This window comes from Uloborus diversus, chromosome 9 (assembly GCF_026930045.1).
Source record: "Uloborus diversus isolate 005 chromosome 9, Udiv.v.3.1, whole genome shotgun sequence".
NCBI classification, from domain to species: Eukaryota; Metazoa; Arthropoda; class Arachnida; order Araneae; family Uloboridae; genus Uloborus; species Uloborus diversus.
Window position 1 is genome coordinate 37,100,374 of NC_072739.1, and position 19,484 is coordinate 37,119,857.

The 19,484-nt window shown below is 33.9% G+C and overlaps 1 protein-coding gene across 1 annotated transcript in view; it reads right to left on the minus strand.

Moving 5' to 3' along the window:
- The window catches only part of LOC129230161 (multiple epidermal growth factor-like domains protein 8), a 119,828-nt gene that overhangs the window by 45,023 nt on the left and 55,321 nt on the right, over window positions 1-19,484 (minus strand). The window contains exons 13-22 of the mRNA XM_054864563.1: window positions 18,494-18,642; window positions 17,535-17,736; window positions 16,595-16,786; window positions 15,829-16,005; window positions 14,765-14,932; window positions 12,864-13,242; window positions 11,821-12,108; window positions 8,530-8,691; window positions 6,981-7,155; window positions 6,698-6,876 (exon numbers count right to left, since the gene is read on the minus strand). Of these exons, the coding sequence (XP_054720538.1) occupies window positions 6,698-6,876; window positions 6,981-7,155; window positions 8,530-8,691; window positions 11,821-12,108; window positions 12,864-13,242; window positions 14,765-14,932; window positions 15,829-16,005; window positions 16,595-16,786; window positions 17,535-17,736; window positions 18,494-18,642 (2,071 nt within the window). The remainder of the gene's footprint in view (window positions 1-6,697; window positions 6,877-6,980; window positions 7,156-8,529; window positions 8,692-11,820; window positions 12,109-12,863; window positions 13,243-14,764; window positions 14,933-15,828; window positions 16,006-16,594; window positions 16,787-17,534; window positions 17,737-18,493; window positions 18,643-19,484) is intronic.

Sequence of the window (19,484 nt, forward strand, 5' to 3'; positions counted from 1 at the left end):
TTTTAATTACATTCTTGAAATTTATCAGCAATTGAGTTTCTGGAAGTTAAATTTTTAAAAATTGCCTGTGACGGGCCCCTAAGCCTCTCATCCCATTTATGTTACCAAAGATCGTCTAAAACAGCCTTTTTGAAGTTACAAGTTCGAAAAACTTCCCAAGGAGTCCCCCCCCTCCTCCCCTTCCGCAGTTCTCGCAAACATCATTAAAAATAGTTTTAAGTGTCGTTTTTAGGGCTTAAATTCTGAAACATGTCCGGTGGAGAGCTTCCTAGAACTCTTCTCGCAAACATCATCGAAGGTCATACGATACCAAAAGATGGCGCACGTCTTTTTAGCACTTAAATTTAAGGAAATCCCCTCCCCTTAACATAGTTGAAGACAATCTACAATTGCGTTTTTGGAGTTCTGATTTCGAAAAATTGCCACGGGAGGGCAACGGAACTTCTCTGCCTAACGTTATCAAAGATCGTCTTCAACTGCGTTTTTAGACCTACAATTTCAAAAGAGTTCCAGGGGAGAGCCCCTGAACTCCCTTCTCCCTATCATTACCAAAGATCGTCTGAAACTGCTATTGAAGTTTCAATTTTGAAAAATTGCTTCGGAGTGCCACTAAACCTCTCCCCATCCCTCTCCTAACCATTACTAAAGATAGCCAAAAGCTACGTTTTAGAACGAAACTTTCAATGAAGTTCTATGGGGGAGCTTCCAAATCCCTCCTCCCTCCCTCCTAACATCATTGAAGGTCGGCTAAAATTGCGTTTTTGAAGCTTCAATTTTGAAAAACAGATTGCCACCTAACATTGCTAAAGATGGCTTACAATCACGTTTTTAACACTTTAATTTCAAAAAATTTTCAGGAAGAACTCCCGAACCCCCCTTTACCTTTTTGTAGGTCTTAATTTCGAATAATTGCAGTGGTAGTGTCACCAAACCTCTCCTTGTGCCAAGCATTATCAAATACCGTATATATAATTTCAAAAAAATTCCGGGGGAAAACCCCCAATTCCCCCTCCCCTCTAACAGGGCCGCCGTTTGGGGGGGGACACCGGACCTATAGTACCGGGGCCCGGAGCTCTGGGGGGGGCCCGTAAAGTAATGAAACAGTTTTTCCAATAATAATGTTAATAATTTCTCGAAAAAAATTAAGCTTTTGTTCATGAAGTGCTAAGCTGAAATCAACCTGACCACTGGAATTTTGCAACGCAAACTTTTCTTCTCCCGCTACAAAAACTCGTTAAGTCAATTTTTCCGCGCGATCAGCGTTGCCTAGGAATCTACCTTGGCTAGCTGCACGCTGTTTGTCCACTCGGCACATGTTGATGCGACCAATGGTCGCGACATCGCGACGGGTAGGCGGATAGCGGCCTGGGAAACCACTGCTTCCAAGAACCACAAGACAATGCAAGCCAGCGTTTAGCAATGCGCTGTCGGTTACAATGCAATCCGCAAGGAGAGTCGGTTCGAAATCTCATTTTCTTGCGATTCGTGAAAGACGTAGTATTTCGAACGTGCTTTGATTTTGTTTTCACGGTAATCTACGATCTCGCTTGACGGGTGTTTTAATTTACGTGTTAGAGAAAGTTTTACTGCAGGTCTTGGTCAAAATGTCCTACAAACACAAATCAGGGGCTGAAAAGAAAAGGCTCCGAGCTGAAAAAGAAAAAAAAAGTGCTATTGGCAGGCAAGAGATTACTAATTTTTTTCAATCCTCTGCTTGTATTTCTGTTCAACCGTTATTTTCTGGAACAACTGAACTGGAATCAAATCAACCAACTACTTCAGCGTTTGAAATAACTGAAGAAAATTCTCTGGGCTCCGAAATTAATGAAAGTAGAGGAGAAAATGTAAATCAGCTGGATTTAACTAATAATGCAAATCTGAACGATCCTGAAGTGCAACCAGTATTTTCTGAAACAACTGAACTGGAATCAAATGAACCAATTACATCAGCGATTGAAATAACTCAAGAAGATTCTCTAGGCTCCAAATTTGATGAAAATAGAAGTGAAAATATAAGTCAACTGGATTCAACTAGCAATGCAAATCTGAGTGATCCTGCAGAATGGCCGGACTTTATAAATGATACTCTTCGCTCAGAAATAATAAAAATTGGAGCTCCAAATTTTAATAAACTGTCTGCAGTTAGTTTCCACGAGACCTAAACAAGCAACAGTTTCAAAAGAAGCTTCTATACAGCAAAAGCTCAAACCAAAGAGAAGAATTGCAGCGAGACTGGCTTGTATGGAGTTCTATGAATCAAGCACTTTACTGTTTCCCCTGCTTTTTATTTAAAAACTCCATTTCTAGTAAAGGCAATAGCAGTCTTGCGAAGAAAAGTGGTTTTTCACCAGCTCAAGTGCCTTGGAAAAAATGTTATTCTCGATTTCCCTCACATGAAGAAAGTGCAGGACATAAGAATTGCTATGTTTCGTGGAAATCTTTGGAGCAGTCTCTGGCTGGGAAGGGTATTGACAGCAACATCCAAACTCTGATAATGTGCGAGACAGAAAGATGGAAAGCAATTCTTAAAAGAATAATTGATGTTACACTTCATCTCGCTTCTCGAGGTCTCCCCTTCAGAGGAGATAATTCCCACATAGGGCATGTGAGCAACGGAAACTTTTTAGGATGTTTAGAATTGATAAGCCATTATGATGAAATAACTAGCGATCATCTGAACAAAATTAAACTTGAACAGGAACGTGGGGAAAGCAAAAAACATACGCATTATCTGTCATGGCAGAGCCAAAATGAATTTATTTCCTTATGTGGTGATCAGGTTTTGAAATTAATTCTTGCAGAACGTGAAAAGGCAATTTATTATGCTATCATAGCTGATGCAACACCAGATGTAAGTCATCAAGAACAGAATGTAATTATATTAAGGTATCTTTCTTTCTCATCAGATAAGAATTTGTTTGAAATTCAGGAGAGATTTATTGAATTTCTGAATTTCTCAAAAAAAAACGGGATTTGATATTGCTCAGGAATTGTTGAATTGCCTTAAAAAGCATGCGATTCCATTAGAGGATTGCAGGGGACAAGTATTCGACAATGGGTCGAATATGAAGGGCGCTGTGAAAGGAGTCAAGAGCCGAATTCTAAACGAAAACCCACTTGCTCTATTTTCACCTTGTGGGGCCCACTCGTTAAATTTAACTGGAGTAAATGCTGCAAAGATGTGTCCTCAAATAATGACATTCTTTGGTTCTGTGCAAGCATTATTTGTACTCTTTGCAGCCAGTCCTTCCAGATGGTCCATTCTTTTAGAAGAGATACCAATTTCTCTCATGGCATTATCAGAAACGCGCTGGAGTTCTCGCATTGACGCTGTTCGACCCATCTCCTTGCACTGTCCAGGATTATTGAAAGCTCTCGATCGTTTGTGTGATGAACTACAATTAACCGAGAAGGCCTTCAGTGAAGCTCGAGCATTAAGAAAATACTTTAGCTCTTTTGAGAGCATGCTTATGTCAGCTTTCTGGTTAAAAGTGCTGTCATGTATTGACGAACGAAACGTGATTATCCAAACACGTGGAATTTCCCTGGATGTGGAACTGAACCTTCTAAATGATATCCATAAAGATCTCCAAAAGTTAAGGGATGGTTGGCCTGCAATTTTTCAAGAAACAAAATTGGTTTCTGAAGCCATGGACTTGGAGATCGAATTTTCAAATTCAAAAAAACGAACAAAAAAGAGAAAAGTATCAAAGAGTCAAAGTACTGAACTCTTACCCGGTGAATATAAATTTCGAACAGAAGTAATTTTTACAGTTTTGGACTTTATTATAATTGATATAAATACTCGTTTTGAAGAAATGAAAGAAATTTGTTCTCTATTTAAACCAATACTGAAATATATGTCCTTAGATGATGAAGAAGTGCAAAAGCTGTCTGCATGCTTGTCATCAAAGTATGCAATCGACTTAAATAGTCAACTTGGAAATGAGATTATTCACATTAGAAACATCCATTCGTCAGTGTTTAATGAAGTAACTGAACTTTCTCCCCTAGTGCTTTTGAATGAGATTTACAACAGAAAGCTTCAAACAATATTTCCTAACATATGTATTGCCCTTCGCATATTCTGCACTCTCCCCTTGACTGTCGCCCAAGCTGAAAGGGCATTTAGTAAATTAGGAAATCGAATTAAAACATGGACTAGATCAGCAATTGGACAAGACAGACTAAATTCGCTAGCTATTCTTGGCATTGAGCACCAGTTGGCAGCACAAGTGGATTTTAATTCAGTCATACACGAGTTTGCGACAAAAAAAGTACGTAGGGTGAGAATATGTTAGTGAATGTTACTGACAAAAAAAAAAACCACTAAATGTCCATTCTGTAATCCAGACAGGTATATCTATATTCGTTAGAAGTTAAAGTTATGGAAACGTATGTAAGTTAATTTAAATATAAATTTAAAATCTCATGTTCGGAGAGATTATATGTATATGTTATTTTCGATTATTAATTTATATTTACTCTAGAAACTCAATACTTTCTCCTGACTGTGGATTATCTAAGTCAAATGTAATATGTATGTGTGGTAATAAATTCAGCATTTATTTCAATGATATTTCGACTTATAATATCATTACGGTACCATTGTTCGGCTTTAATGTTTACGTCTAGAGCTTTTTATTTCGTAATTCGGATTTTTTTTCCCTTCGTTCATCCGGCTTCGCCTTACTGAACATTCATAATTCACAATCATGTAACTTCACTTATCTCAAACATGACAAATTATCCAATTTTTACCGCATGAAGTTACTGTATTTGAAAACATATTTTATAAAAGATGATTAAATTTTAAATTAACATTAAAATTAAAAAAAAAAAAACTATCGGCAACTAAACAATTGAACATCACATATGAATGCAATTTTAAACTACTCATTTTGAAGTTAATAAGTGTGTGAGTGAAAGGAAATGAAGCGTGACAGTTAAAAAAAGGAATGGGGGTGCGGGGGTCATGGGGGGGGGGCCCGGAATGAAAATTGGTACCGGGCCCCATTGCTGGTAGCGGCGGCCCTGCCCTCTAAGGTTACCAAACCTTGTCTAAAACTGCGTTATTGGAGTTTCAATTCCGAAAAATTGCCGCAGGAGGGACACGGAAACCTTTCCTCTCTCTAACATTACTAACATTTGTTTAAAACTGTATTTTTAAAAGTACAATTTTGAAAACGGTCCGGGGAAGAGCAACTTAAGCACTCTTTTCCTAACATAATCTAAGCCATCTACAAATGCATTTTTAGAGTTTCAATTTAAAAAAAAATTCCACTGGTGGTCCACAAAGCCTCTCCTCTCCCTAACATTACCAGAGAACGTCTCAAACTAAAAATTCAAAAATTTTACAGGGGAGAAACTCCAGGAACCTTTATTTCTGAGTCAATATTATATTTACGATAGGGGTTGTACTGCTTAGATCGAGTAATGATTCCCACGCAAACCACACACACACACAAAAGCTGAATCCTCTCTCTCATCGTATTTTAAAATGTATTAAAGAAAAAAGGTGGGATGAGGTGCTTGCTAAATCCCATTCCCTTCAATCTTAGCTTTTTTTTTAAATCTTGCGATGGCCCTGAAAAATTTAGTTTTGCTATTATTTTAACTGGGATTTATACATGAATTACAAATTTTGCCCTCATATGCAGTAAATAGAACAAATCTGGTAGCTGCAACACTCAAATTTCAAGTTCAGAGCAAACGGCTTTAAACTTATTTTAGTGTTAGCAGCGATTATTTGCAAGATCCTAAATTTATTATAAAAACTATTGCTTGTACTTAATTGCTGCTGTAAATGTAAGCAGTTCGTTTTCAATTCTGTTGTAACTCTTTTTTTTTTATTTCAAGCAACTTTATTTTGTTGAATATTCTTCTGATAGATTCATTAAATGATGTAAATTTAACTGGAAATTTGTGACTCTAAATAGTGTTGTTTAAAAGGAAGAGAGTTGGGAAAAATTTTGGGGGGGGGGGGGATTTTACGCCATTGAGCTTGGGGGGGGGGATGGGCACCCCTGGACACCAATAATTGGCGAATTACAGTAAACCCCTGATTATCCACGGAATAGTAACCGGAGATAAGTGAAAACCGCAGATAATCCGAATAATAGGTAAAACACGATACTTAGCACAACAGCTAAAAAGTGTTAATAACACTCACACATAAAATTATAACTAAAAACACCTACTAACTGAATATAAAAAAAAATATGCAGATAATCCGAACCGCGGATAATCCCACTGCCAATAATCAGGAGTTTATGGTAAAGATTGAAAGGAGTATGCCTCAAATTACAAAAAAAAAAATCTGAAATGCAAGAGATGCTTTAAAAAATTTACACAGAGGAATTTTGAGAAGGGGTCACCAAACGAACCCAATGTTAACAAGGAAACACAAAAAATTTTTAAAATATTTTTTAAACTAACAATTGTCATCCAATTAAAACATGTCATGATGTCTTTTATGTAGCTGTAATTTTAAAAGAAAATTCTGATACTTCATAAGGCACTTTCAATCTTTAAAATGTTAAGTTTTTGTATTTTTTTTGACTATTTGATGTATTGTTCAGTACACAGCTCAACAGAGAACTTGCATAAAGTCTCAATTAAATTTTTAAAAGAACATGTGAACTTATGGTGTAAGCTATTTTTTTAAAAAAAGAGAAATGAAATAGAACGCACTTACTCTGGTTTTCAAGGTGTTGACTTTATTGTCCGGAGGTAAGCGAAACCATTGGAGAGATGGATAATGGAAAGCATATAAGTAATTGCTAGGGCCCACTTGATCTGTGTTGTACGAAACACCACCAAAAATGTAAATGCTTTCTGTTTGATGATGATAAGCAGCAGAATGCCCATATATACCTTTGAAAAAATTTGTTTTACTTAAAATAATTTTTAAAAAATAGATCTTGCATTAAAGAAATTGAACTATAAAATAAAAGGAATGAATGGCAAAAAAGAGTTACCAATTGGTATAGCTCCAGTTGTGTTGACAAGATACCACTGCTTTTTTATGGCATTAAATTCCATTATTTTTTCAAAAAACCCATATGCAGGCGAAAATCCTCCAATCAGCACAAGCATTATATCGTTGACTCTAGTTAACGTAGATCCAGCTAATGATACTGCACCTGTCGATGTCTAGAAAAAATAGCATTGAAAATGCTTTTTACATGTAAAGAGAAAAAACATTTCTTGTTACAAGTAAAATGCTTTGAATAATTTAATGCTTTCCATACAAAACTTAGAAACATAAGCATCTTTTCCCATGGAAAGATCAAGTCTTGACATTTGTCTCTTTTTGGGAAGTAAGCATGAAGTATGAGGGGAAATTATTGTACTCTTTTGCCAAGATTAAAATAATTGATATTGAAGTTATATTTCTGTATGGACACTGAACTAATACTTTCAATCAAACATCATTTCTAGTGACTTAAGATATTTTAATGCACCAAAAAAAAAAAAAAAGAAAGAAAGAAAATGACGCATGAAATACCTAAGCAATATTAAAATATAAGTGGATTTGTGTAGCATTTATACATCCAATAAAAACCTTAAACAGAGAAGCATATAAGATTTAACCAAAGAATAAAATGCACAAGTAAAATCGCAACAGGACAACAAAATTTTCTAATTGCAAACTATACAGACACAAATATATTCATAGACACGCAGGCACATTAATTGAAAAACTATTTTTAAAAAAGGAAAAAAAAGAAATAAAGATTCTAAAGAGTAATCAAGATTTATATCTTCTGAGATGCAATTATCACATTACAGAATAGTCCTGAAGTAGACCTAACCCACTATTATTTTCATTATTACGTTAATGATTGAATGTTTGTTAAACAGTTACCTTCAGTTATCTTGAAGCCTTAAGAGTCGGAAATATTGTAAAAAAAAAACCCTTCTATTCATAACACAAACTGAATTCTGCGCCATAATCTCAGATGCGCCCCAAACTTACAATTTTTGGAGGGCAGGTACTCTCAATTTACCAAACGAACTCCAAGTTTTGCTGAATGATGATAATTTTGCTGAACAGAGCTCAAATATTCCCAAATGCATCTCCAACTTTCACCGAATGAAGATAATTTTTCCGAATAAACTTTCAAGCGTTTGCTGAAAAATGATAATTTTGCCGAATCTCAGGCAAAATTTGCCGAATAAGGAAATTTTTCGGAAGTCACAGTGACCTCCCATCAGGGTGCCCTGCATGTTCTCTCAGACGTTTTGTGGCAAAACATCTCTAAATGCCTGAAATTTCACGAAACAACTGAGTTAACATAGTGCAGAATTCAGCTGTGGATGGTGTATTGCCAACGTAAAAGAACCTTAAGACTTTAAGGTAACTGTGTAGTAATTATTCAATCACAACTGACATTGTGTTGAAAATAAAGTGGAGTCAGCTCCCTTCCAGATCACTTTGTGGTATCCAAATCTTACCTAAATATTCCACCATTAAATAAAACAGGAAAGCAATCTTCATAATAAAAATATTTTATCTTTACTTACTAAAATGTCTGGTAATTGTATCCATGACTGTTTTGTCGTATTAAATTCCCAGAAATCTCCAAGAACTTCATTTCCACTCAAACCACCATGAACGTACAGTGAATCATTTAAAACTGCAGCAGCATGAAAATGACGTGGAGAAGGAGAAGGTTCAGAAGAAATCTGAAAAAAAAAATATATATATACATATTTCCATCCATATTAAAACAAAGCATGTTACTTTAAAATATTTACATAAAATTAAAATACAGACAGATAAAAAGTAAAATCCAAAAAAAAATTACAAAACATAAAAGTTGTGTTGAAGCAAAAACAATAAGACACACACTTTAATTACTATCTAGAAATAAAATGTAAACAACAAAATGTCTTGAGAGGAAATTGTATTCCATTCAAGAAAGCAACAGGGTATAGCACTGAGCTCTGCATGACAAAACACATTACATTTCCCTGCAAAAACTGTACATTAGAATTCAAGTTGCTTTCAAACAAACATTAACAGCCAACTGTCAAACTATTCTCTAAAATATTCTATTGAGACCAATCTAAAAGCAGGGAAGCGGAGTCGGAGGAAAAATGGTCAACTCTGTCTCCAACTCCTAGATTATGAAATGTCTGAAAATCTGGCTTTTTTTTTTTTTTTTAATTTTTTTTTTTTTTCACAGGGTTCATACTCTATTCGGATGAAGAAATTCCATGACTTTTCCAAGACTTTTTCATGACTTCATAAAAATTTTCATGACCTTGTTACACGAAGAGAATAGTACTATTTAATGTCAAACTTGCCAATTTTTTTTTCGGAAACGAGCATTAGCAAAACTTTTACATGACTGCAACTACTTCATCGAAGCACTTACTTGTGACTGAAAACATATCAGTGCACACTGCAGAAACTAATAAACTATTCTTATTTGTCTTTATTATATAAATTTAAGCAAAGTAAAAATATAGTGAAACAATATACTGATGTTTAAATGCCTAATAGATATTTAATAAATATGGCAGAATAGTAATGAATAGGACAAAGTTTGAAAGAGTCATTATTAAGTTTCCAATAATAAATTTACTTCATAAAATACTGCCCTTTGGTATCAATAGTGCTTCTAATCATCCATGTAACTTGACAGTACTATTTTTGTTCATTGGAGTAAAGCCACAGTGTCAATAAATTAATTTTTCTAAATCAGATATTTCAGCTGGCCACATGGGGGATCAGTTTTGAGCGCTGTATGTTAGGCATCACTGTTTGACTATTAGAATATCCCTATTTCTATGGCTAAAGTCTTTACTTTGGAAAGCTTTCAACTGATTAAGAGAAACTCTGATAAATTTAATGTTTTTTTTTATTTATTATTATTATTATTTTTTTTTTTTTACAAGTGGTTGAAATAAACTCGGATGTAATTGAATTACGTTTTCTGAATGGGTGTTGGAAAAATCAAGAACATACAGAATATAACATGTAAGAAATAATGTTGAATTACAATATTAGTGATGTCCCGGCAGTAAAATTACATTACGAAAAAGATGAGTGGCTGTAACAGAAGCAGATGCAATAGGATTCCTAAACTCAGATTTGTTTTTGGGATTGTTCATTTTTCAAGTATTAACAGCTTTTACATGCACTAATGTTAAATCACTCAAGATTTCTAATGCTCTTTTAGCTGCTGTTACTTTATTGCTGCCCAAAACATTTTTCCATGACTTAAAATAAATTTCCATGACTTTTGATGAAAATATTAATTTTCCATGACTTTTCCAGGTCTGAAATTTGTCAATCTTTTTTCCATGACTTTCCAGGATTTCCATGACCCGTACGAACCCTGTTTTCAATTTTCCCTCTTATTGGGAAGGGGGAAAAACCTAAACAGTGATTGAAATATTTGTACCTTTCAATGGAATTTTTGCTTGGTGTTTTATTGCAAATTCAAGATGTATAGAACGTTGAGATCGTTTCAATTTGAAAATCAAATTTTCCAATAGTTGCGATATTTAAAGTAAGATTACTCCAACATCCGACTTTTAAAAAGAACGAGAAGGATTAATTTGCTCCCCTTTTAATATTTAATAAATTAATGTTGATCAAATCGTGTGAACTTGATTTTCGAAAGCTGTGACCTTAGAGGAAGAAGATGGCACCCATCTTGGGGGGGGGGGGGGGGGAACAAGTTAATTTTAAAGTTCTAAAAATTTTCCCTAATAAATCTTAAATTATATTTTTCCTACAAGATTTCAATGAAAATAGGGTACTATGTTGCTGGGAGAGGATGGGTACATATGCGCCTGGAGCATATTTTACACAAAATGTGACGGTATGCAGCTCTAGACAAATAGCTTTGAAACTATACCTATATTTTTTCTTCTCTCAACTTTGAATTTAAATGTTATCAACTGCTTTAGAATTAATATGAAGAATTTTAAAATTAACTTCCATTGAGCGTTGTAATCAAGAAATCATGTACTGATATTATTTCCTACCTTTAAATGAGAACCAAGTTTATAGAATAGTCTTGATATTCAAAAAACATGTATTATATTTTATTGCCTCTTTTGGATTAGCGATTTCGGGCCAAAACTTGTTTGAATTTGCTACTACTCAGAAGTTCTTACCCCACGCAGGGCCCCCCCCCCCCCCTCCGATTTGCCCTAGGGATACATTCCTTTTGCTATTTTATTACTGAAATTCAAGTTAAAAATATTATTTGAAAGTTATTACTTCCGATTCAAAAACTGCTTCTACTTACAAAATATTAGGGAACAAAACCTTTGTTGACAGTTGCTATTAGTTAAAGTAAGTTAGAAAAACAAACAATCTAGCAGGGTGGCAGAGGTAGCTATTACAGAAAGCGAAAGTTTGATAAATAAATAAAACAGCTAGTTGCCAATGGCAAGTTATTTTCTTATTAGTAAATCTTCATGCATAAATTGAACCAATTTGTAGCAAAAAGAAGCCTGAAGTCAGAGTCTGCATATCTTTTAACAACTGACTCATTTACCCCAAAATCAATCTGACTCCGATTCCACAGCCCTCTCTAAAAGAACAGCAAAATATACCCTCATTAGTCAGTGGAACCCACAAATTACAAGAAAATGTATAAGCAAATGGTTGAGTAGAATCTTCTAATTAACGTACTTGAGAAAAAGTATGAAAATAGAAGAAAGAAAAATGTAGGAAGGGTGCAACTTGTTATCAATGAGTAGAGCTGGAGTATCAAAACATTCTTTGGCTCTAGGTCCCTGATTTTAGCAAAAAAGTGAAAATTATGAGAAAAAATAACTAATTTCTATTACCTTGCTCCAACGATAACTGGATAGATTATAAAAGAAGAGATCATCCAAGTAACCGACTTCAGGAGAGTAACCACCAAACAAGTAAAGATTTTCTGTGTTCGTTAGGTTATCTTTAACGGCTAGTAAAGAATGACCAATTCGCCGCCTAGGAAAGTGATGTAAGAATGACTCATTCCAGAATGCATGCTGAGAATCATACAAATTAGTCCACAACAAGTGATGGTTCAACAACTTCACTGAACAATCGGGTCCGCCATAATGCACTTCGCAAATGCAGAGATGATAATCCTGAAAAAAAAAATAATAAATAATGAAAAATATGAAGTAAAGACAAATTAATTACATAAATAAAACCAAGGTTTGAAATGGTCTCCCTCTCTTCATCACAAAAAATTGCTTGAGAGATTCATAACCTATGGTCTGTGGACCAAAAGTGGTCCATGCAGCATTATAAAGTGATCCATGGCCAGTTTTTCAACAAAAAAATATATATATACTGAAAAAAAAATTTTTTTTAAACTATTTAACAATTTTATTATTTTAAGTAAAATTGAAGTAGCCGATTTCACTGCCATTTTTGGTACCGACTTCACAAAAATTGGACTAGCAAAAGCAGTGCATTCACGCAAAAAATTGTTTGCTCTGTTTCCAACTAAGTTTACTCATGAAATAGAAAGCTCTACCCATTAATACAACCATTGCATGAATACGCGCATGCTGTCTTGAAAAGGTTGTGCACCCCTGCTTTTACATACCCTTATGATTATACAGTAACATGAAACCAAATATTGCATCAAAAGCAGTCTTCTGTACACAGTATTCATTGGCAACATCCTTAAAATCAATTTTAATGAAGTCGATAAAGAATTTAAGATGAAAGCTAATAACCTAAACAAAATTTTCAACATACAATAGTTTTTTTTAAATATTGCCTGCTTGAAAATGCTGATTTTCTGTAAATTTTATTTTACGAGCATAAACATATTAAAAATACGCTAAGATCATGAAAAATTAAAAATTTTTACACCTAATCTAATACTTACTGTATCACAACGTCCCTGGTTTAATGAGTAGGAGCAATTGTTAGGACAGTAACTGGTGCTGCAGAATGCATCTGAGGCACTTTGATTGTATTTTTCCTCACAGCACTGTATCGCATCATTGGAACACTGTTCTACTCTAATATATGAGGCATTAAATCCATGACTGTCAGAATCTCTTTTAAAATGAACAGTAAGGTATCCTGATGTGGCAATTGCAATTATGGGATGGCTGAGATTTGTTCCACAAAATGCTCCAAGCAATATATTCGGGTGATCTGCTGCAACAAAATTAGGAAGTCCATCATATATGTATATGTGATTGTGTGGACATGGTATGTTGATGTCTTTGTGTATGGTGATTTGAAGATAAGTTCCAGTGCTGCAATAAAACAAAAAGTAAATGAGAAGGAGATAAGCGATCAATGCTTTTTTTTTTCTTTTTTTTTAATAATGACATTGCTGAACGAGCTTTTACAATTTCTTTAGCTTACAATAATTAATTCCAAATTTAAATGTAAAGCTCTAAAATCTAGGTCAGCATGGGAAATAAGTTTTTTCATTTTGAGGAGCAGTACGGCTCTTCAAATTCTGACATTAAGGAGCTTTTTTACGACATTTGCTAAATTACATTTTTAACAAGAAAACAAACAAGTTTGAAGAAATGTTATATTTAATGTGTGCATTTAAAAAGTTTTGAACAAAGAAATCAGTTTCAAAATTTTGACTCTTATCTTTTACGAAATAGATGAACTCCTGCAAATGGGGTGGTCTACAAAAATTGGAATTTTTAGAATATGAAATTTATACCATAAAAAACATTAAAACCATTTGCACCCTATATATTATTGAAAATATTCGTTTAAAATCGTCAAGTACACTGCATAAATATCTAGTTTTCTAATTCACATTTATTTTTATTTTTTTTTGCATATTGCAAAATGTTTGATGCAATTTATGATATTGTATCAGGTGTCATATGTTTTGAATCGCAAACTGCGATGCGATACTGCTTATTTTCTAAGCTGATCTAGATCATGGTTCGTACACAAAAATGGAAGTCGAACAATTTTTCATTTTTATGGTACAAAATAAAACATTTCTTTTAGAAATTGCTTGGGGAAAAGAAAAGCCAGACTTGCCAACCTTATGAAAAGAAAAAACGGGAGATCCAATCAAAGCTTTAAGGGAGAAAAAGGGAGATTTTAAACGATGCTATAATAAGTAAAAAACACTGTTATAACAAGTATTTATTTGATTTTTTTATGAAAGAGAATTCACTCGTATAATCGCTCTTATAAGTTTGTAGATATTTCTTTTTTTCAGACATCGCTAAAGATGAATGTTAAACTACAACGCACGCTGTAGATCAAGTAGCAAGATGAAAACACGCGGCGCAGTTAGCATGCGTCTGAAAACTGAATGATACTGCGAAAACGGCAACGGCGCATGCGTGAGATAGAAGTGGAAGTGCGAACATAGAGTTAAACCCAAACACCATCTCCGGAAGCATTTCGGTCGAAACTCCGAACGTACCCATCGGATGTTTGCCGCTCACCTTGCGTTCGACGAACCTCACCGGTCAACCGGTAAGTAACCGGTTACTAACCGCAGCGTTCTATGATGAACCGGTTACCGCCTCCGTTACCATTCTAAGCAGTTGATTGGAGCAAGTGATCATTAGCTGTCACGTGATTAACTAACTGGTAGCAACGCCATCTATTAGGACTGTGAGTAACTATTTTAAGGAAGAAAATTAAGTTTAATTTTTAAAAAAAAGAAAAAAACCCGAAAAGAATAAAAAACGGCAGAAATGGATACTCAAACGTACAACCGCGAGAATGGAGTAAAAAACGAGAGTCTCCCGTAAAAAACGGGAGAGTTGGCAGGTCTGAAAAGCTTACCTCTGCATGGGCCCTAAGAGAGATTGCATATCCAAAACAGAGTGAACAGTAAGTAGCCACAAGCAATCCTGGGCACCGGTAGAAAAAGCTGGACTACCAAACTTTCCTTCAGTTGCATTTATAATCACTTTTCTAGGATAACATTCTTCAAAGCATTCACCATTATTTCTGTAAACAATAATTAACAATTATAGTAATGTGGGAGGTCAACTGCAATATAATACTGCAGTGGGAAGGTAAAGTTGCAGAAATAGGTTTTTGAGATATTTGGAGAAACTTGTTATGAATTCCATACAACAATAGGGAAATGTTGGAATTTGACAAGGGTTTCTCGTATTTTATTTTCAGTGGGAACCAAATAAGCAAAATTGTACAACAAAGTTAAAGTACAATAGATGATAAAAATGCAAAAAAATATAAATTAAATTTTGCCGATACTGAGCTTTACCTTCCTACAGCAGAATACAGTTCTACAGTCAAACTCTTTTCATAATACAACAATAGTTAGTATGAAATCAGGGCAAAAAGAAGCATTTTTCAAAGTTAAGGATAGTTTGCTACTTAATTGCAATAAAAAAATTCACATGCGCACGTTAAAATAAATGGCTTAAAATCACTTCGGTTCTAACAATTCAATAACTTCCAGAATCTAGTATTTGAAAAGGTTCGCAAACTCTAGAAAATTTGCAAGAACTAAAGATGTTGCGCTAAACGAGGCTTTACTACATACTTAAGTGGGATTGAATTAAGAAAGAAAAAACATAAAGGATAGATAAACATAAAGGATAGTAAAAATAAAGTACAATTAGGGTGAATGACTAATTTTTTGACACAAAGATGTATGAGACAAAGGAAAAGAGCAATATATCCGAATGAGCGATATAACAAGGGATTACTGTACTTTGATAAGGAGGGAGATGGGACTAAGTTAAATCAAACTAACACACTGGAGAGAATTTAAAGATTAAAATAGGAGATCGAAAAACATATTTTTGAATTTTCTTATGTATAAAATTGCAATTATTAACCATGGAAAAAAGCTAGTCAAAAAATATTTTTCATACTTGGGATTTCCATAAAATCCTTTTTCACATTCAGAGCAGTTTAGACCGACTGTATTGTTTAAACAAAAGCATTCTCCAGTAGTAGCATTGCATATTCCAAGTTCTATGTTGCCATGCCCATTACAATCACAAATTTTGCAGCCTTTCAAGCTTGTGGCATCTCCATAACTCCCAGCTCTGAAAGAGAAACAGGAAATCACAGCAAATTATCAGATACAAAATATTTAAAAAAAAAAACTAACATTGTGATATAAAAGAAAATAGTAGGAAGCATACTGGCTTTTTATTTTATTTATTTACTGAAAAAGATTAAAGCCCAAATAATATATAAAGTAAAATAGATATGAAAAAGAAGGGAAAAAAACCACACATCTCTTAAAAGAGTAAAACACATCAGAGCTGTCCTCTTTTATTCTGATTTTTTGGAATGCTGGTTAGTAGTAAAAGTTTATACTTGATAACGTATTGTATGTAACGCAAAAAAAAGGGGATAACAAAAAAAAGTAATGTTAACTACAAAAAATTACATTATACAATGTTGAGATAAATAATGCTCTAGTCTTGAGTTAATGAATGAAAAATAGACATGGTAAGGCCTGTAGAAACAAGCCATTTTTCCTGTAAACTTAATGAGTCAATGGCTGACATCCTTTTTGTATAACAACCACTTTCTCCTAACTCAATTTTTCTAGAATAAATTATGTTTTTACTAAAAATAATAATTTTTCTTGAATTATGCAATTTAAAAAAGGGAAATTATACATACTTGCATCTTTCACAAAAATCGCCTTCAGTCCAATCTTGACAACCATCACATGTGCCAATTTCTTTGTTGCAAGTGCTGTGGTTATTGCAGCCACAGTCTATGCTGCAATCCTCACCAGACCAGCCAAGATCACAGATGCATTTGTAATCATCAGCCTCTGAGCAGTAACCATGCACACACTCAACACTACAGCTACAGAAGTACAAAAAAATTATCTATTGATACCAACCATCTTATATTGACTACATTGTTCATCAAAGCAATTTTTGGACTTTTAAAACTTATTAGAATGATCAGTTAAGTAACTTGATCTGATATAAAAATAACAATAAAAAACTTGAAGAGTGAATTACAGAGTACCTTATAAAGAAATTCGTTCATGGTAAAAAATAGCAAAATAACATGGCAAAGCTGCCGATCTAAGCACAAAAGTTGTATCTACATTTTTTGCCAAAATTGAGTTACAGTCACCAGTGGTCCTTTGTCACATAATTTACCTAAATACAGGAAAATCTCTAATGCAGACACTAACCGGACAATTTTTTCTGTCCACAATAGAGAGGTGTCTGCAGTTCAGGGGTTTAATATTGTTATTAGCGTTGGAACTGGGGAATTAAAAATTGTCTGCTAAGGGGGGTGTCCACCTTTGAGGGGTGTTTGTTAGAAGGGGTTTTACTGTATAACATTTTATGACCATTTGTAAATGGGAATAAATGAAGTCATATCCTACAGAACTGAAAAGTTTTGCAAAAATCAAAGGGGAAAAAAACACTAGTCAAATTAAACTACATATCAATTCAGATTATCATGCAAAACTATTGCAATTTAAATCACAGAAATAAATTTCACATAACTGTGGTATAAGCTTTTTCGTTCATTCTTCTATTCATCAGACTACAAAACAATTAATTCAAGCCTTCCCTCAACACTTAATACTTACTCTCTAACACATTTTTCTCCATCACCTTCAAACCCCACATTACATTCACAAATATATGAATCGGGTGTGTTCTTACAAGTTGCATTTTTGTGACATTCGTGCAAATTCCAAAGACATTCATCTAAGTCAGGACAGAAGCTATACGACCACTGATAGTTTGACAATTCCAATGTTTCATTTTTCACCAACTTGGGACAAAATCCTAAACAAAAGAAAAAATACAAACATTTAAGAATGAAAAAATATATACGGTACATTAGGCTAAAAAATATAATTTGAACACAATGCAATAGTTTTTAGTTTAATCAGTTCTGTAGTTATCGCTACGTACAGGCGTTCATCTGGATGTCTGGATAGGATACATATTGTTATTACAAACTTGCTTATAATGAGCGCAAAGGGACTGTGATGCTTCTAAAAAAAAGAGTTCATGAAAAAAATAATAAAAATTCATCATAGTTGCTTTTTTCCTTCTTTCTAATCACAGACACTTTCAATAATACCCGCATTTGTAATTTCTAAATGTTTCTTTACTCCACAAATTAAAAAAGTGCTGCCATCGCTTGTTCTCAGGATATATGATTTATCACTAACTTCGGTGAACTTTGGAATGTTAAAGAAAATTTACCAAAAAAGCCAAGCTGAGCTGGAGGTCAACGGAAATTTTACGAATTGCAAAAATATTGTTTGCTTTAAGCAGGGTTTGCTCATTAAAAGCGAGTTACGCTCCCATAGACTTAACATTGCACCAACCAAGTATTTCTGATTTTCTTGCTAAATTCGGGTTCTCGTTAAATCAGAGCTCGTTATAAGAGAGTCCAACTGCATTCAAAATCGAAGTAGATTTTGAGTAATAACAATATACAGAATTAAAATAAATCTCTTCTGCACATCAAAAAAAATTACTGGTATCAAAATTTCTCTTCAAAATCTTCATACATAAATGTAAAAACACTTACCAGTGGAAGGACCAGAAAAATCTCCTTCAATACATAAACCATCCAATGGGTGTTTATCATAAGTGCACCATCCACATGATAGGTCTTTCAAACATGAAGAACACTGTGTATGCCGAGAACAGTTGCGGCATAATAATATAGGATTAGTTCTAAAACAAAATAATAAATTAAATTAAACTGATTTTTTATAGTTAACATTTGTTTTTGAATAACAAAATGCACAAAAAAGAGCAACAGTTCATTAATACCACTGAGTACTACGTTCTCTGAAAAGAACAGCTTCCTCTTTTTTGTTCAAGAGATTTTAGAGTTCTCTCGTACGTAACGACACACCTGAAAATTCAAAAAAAAAAATTTGCAACAAGTGGCCAAAAAACACTTTTAATTAAGTTACATAGCGAAATTTTCATTTTGGGTCTCCACTTTATACACGAGTTTTATTTTTTATGAAAACAAGAATGCAGTCAGTCTCCAGCCGATTCGCTGCATTTCTTCACAAACCTTTCAGTGTAGCGCCAAAAGAGTCGTTAAGTGCAATGCCATCTTGTTCTCACTAAATTGAATATCCTGAATAAAATGGCAACTAAAAATGAAAATTTTGCTATATGACTGAATTAAAAGCGTTTTCTGTCCACTTGTTGCGGAAAATTTTTTTTCAGGTCTGCCTTTCATTTTTTCAAATGCTAATAAAATCTGTTAAACGGAAAAATGGAAGCTCTCCTTTTCAGGGAACATATATAGTGCTCAGTAGTACTAACAAACTAAAAAAATGAAAATTTTTAAAATTGGCATTTTGGAGAAAAATCAAAAAATTTATTTTAAACTTTTTTTTTTCAAAAGAGTATGGGGGAAAAAAACTAAAGCACATATTTCAAAATGTTGCATATTTTTTTAAACAAGAAAAAACAACCTTTTAAATGAAACAAACCGCAGCAAAATATGTTCTACCATTCCTGAGATAATGTACATTAAAGATTTTGACGAACACGGC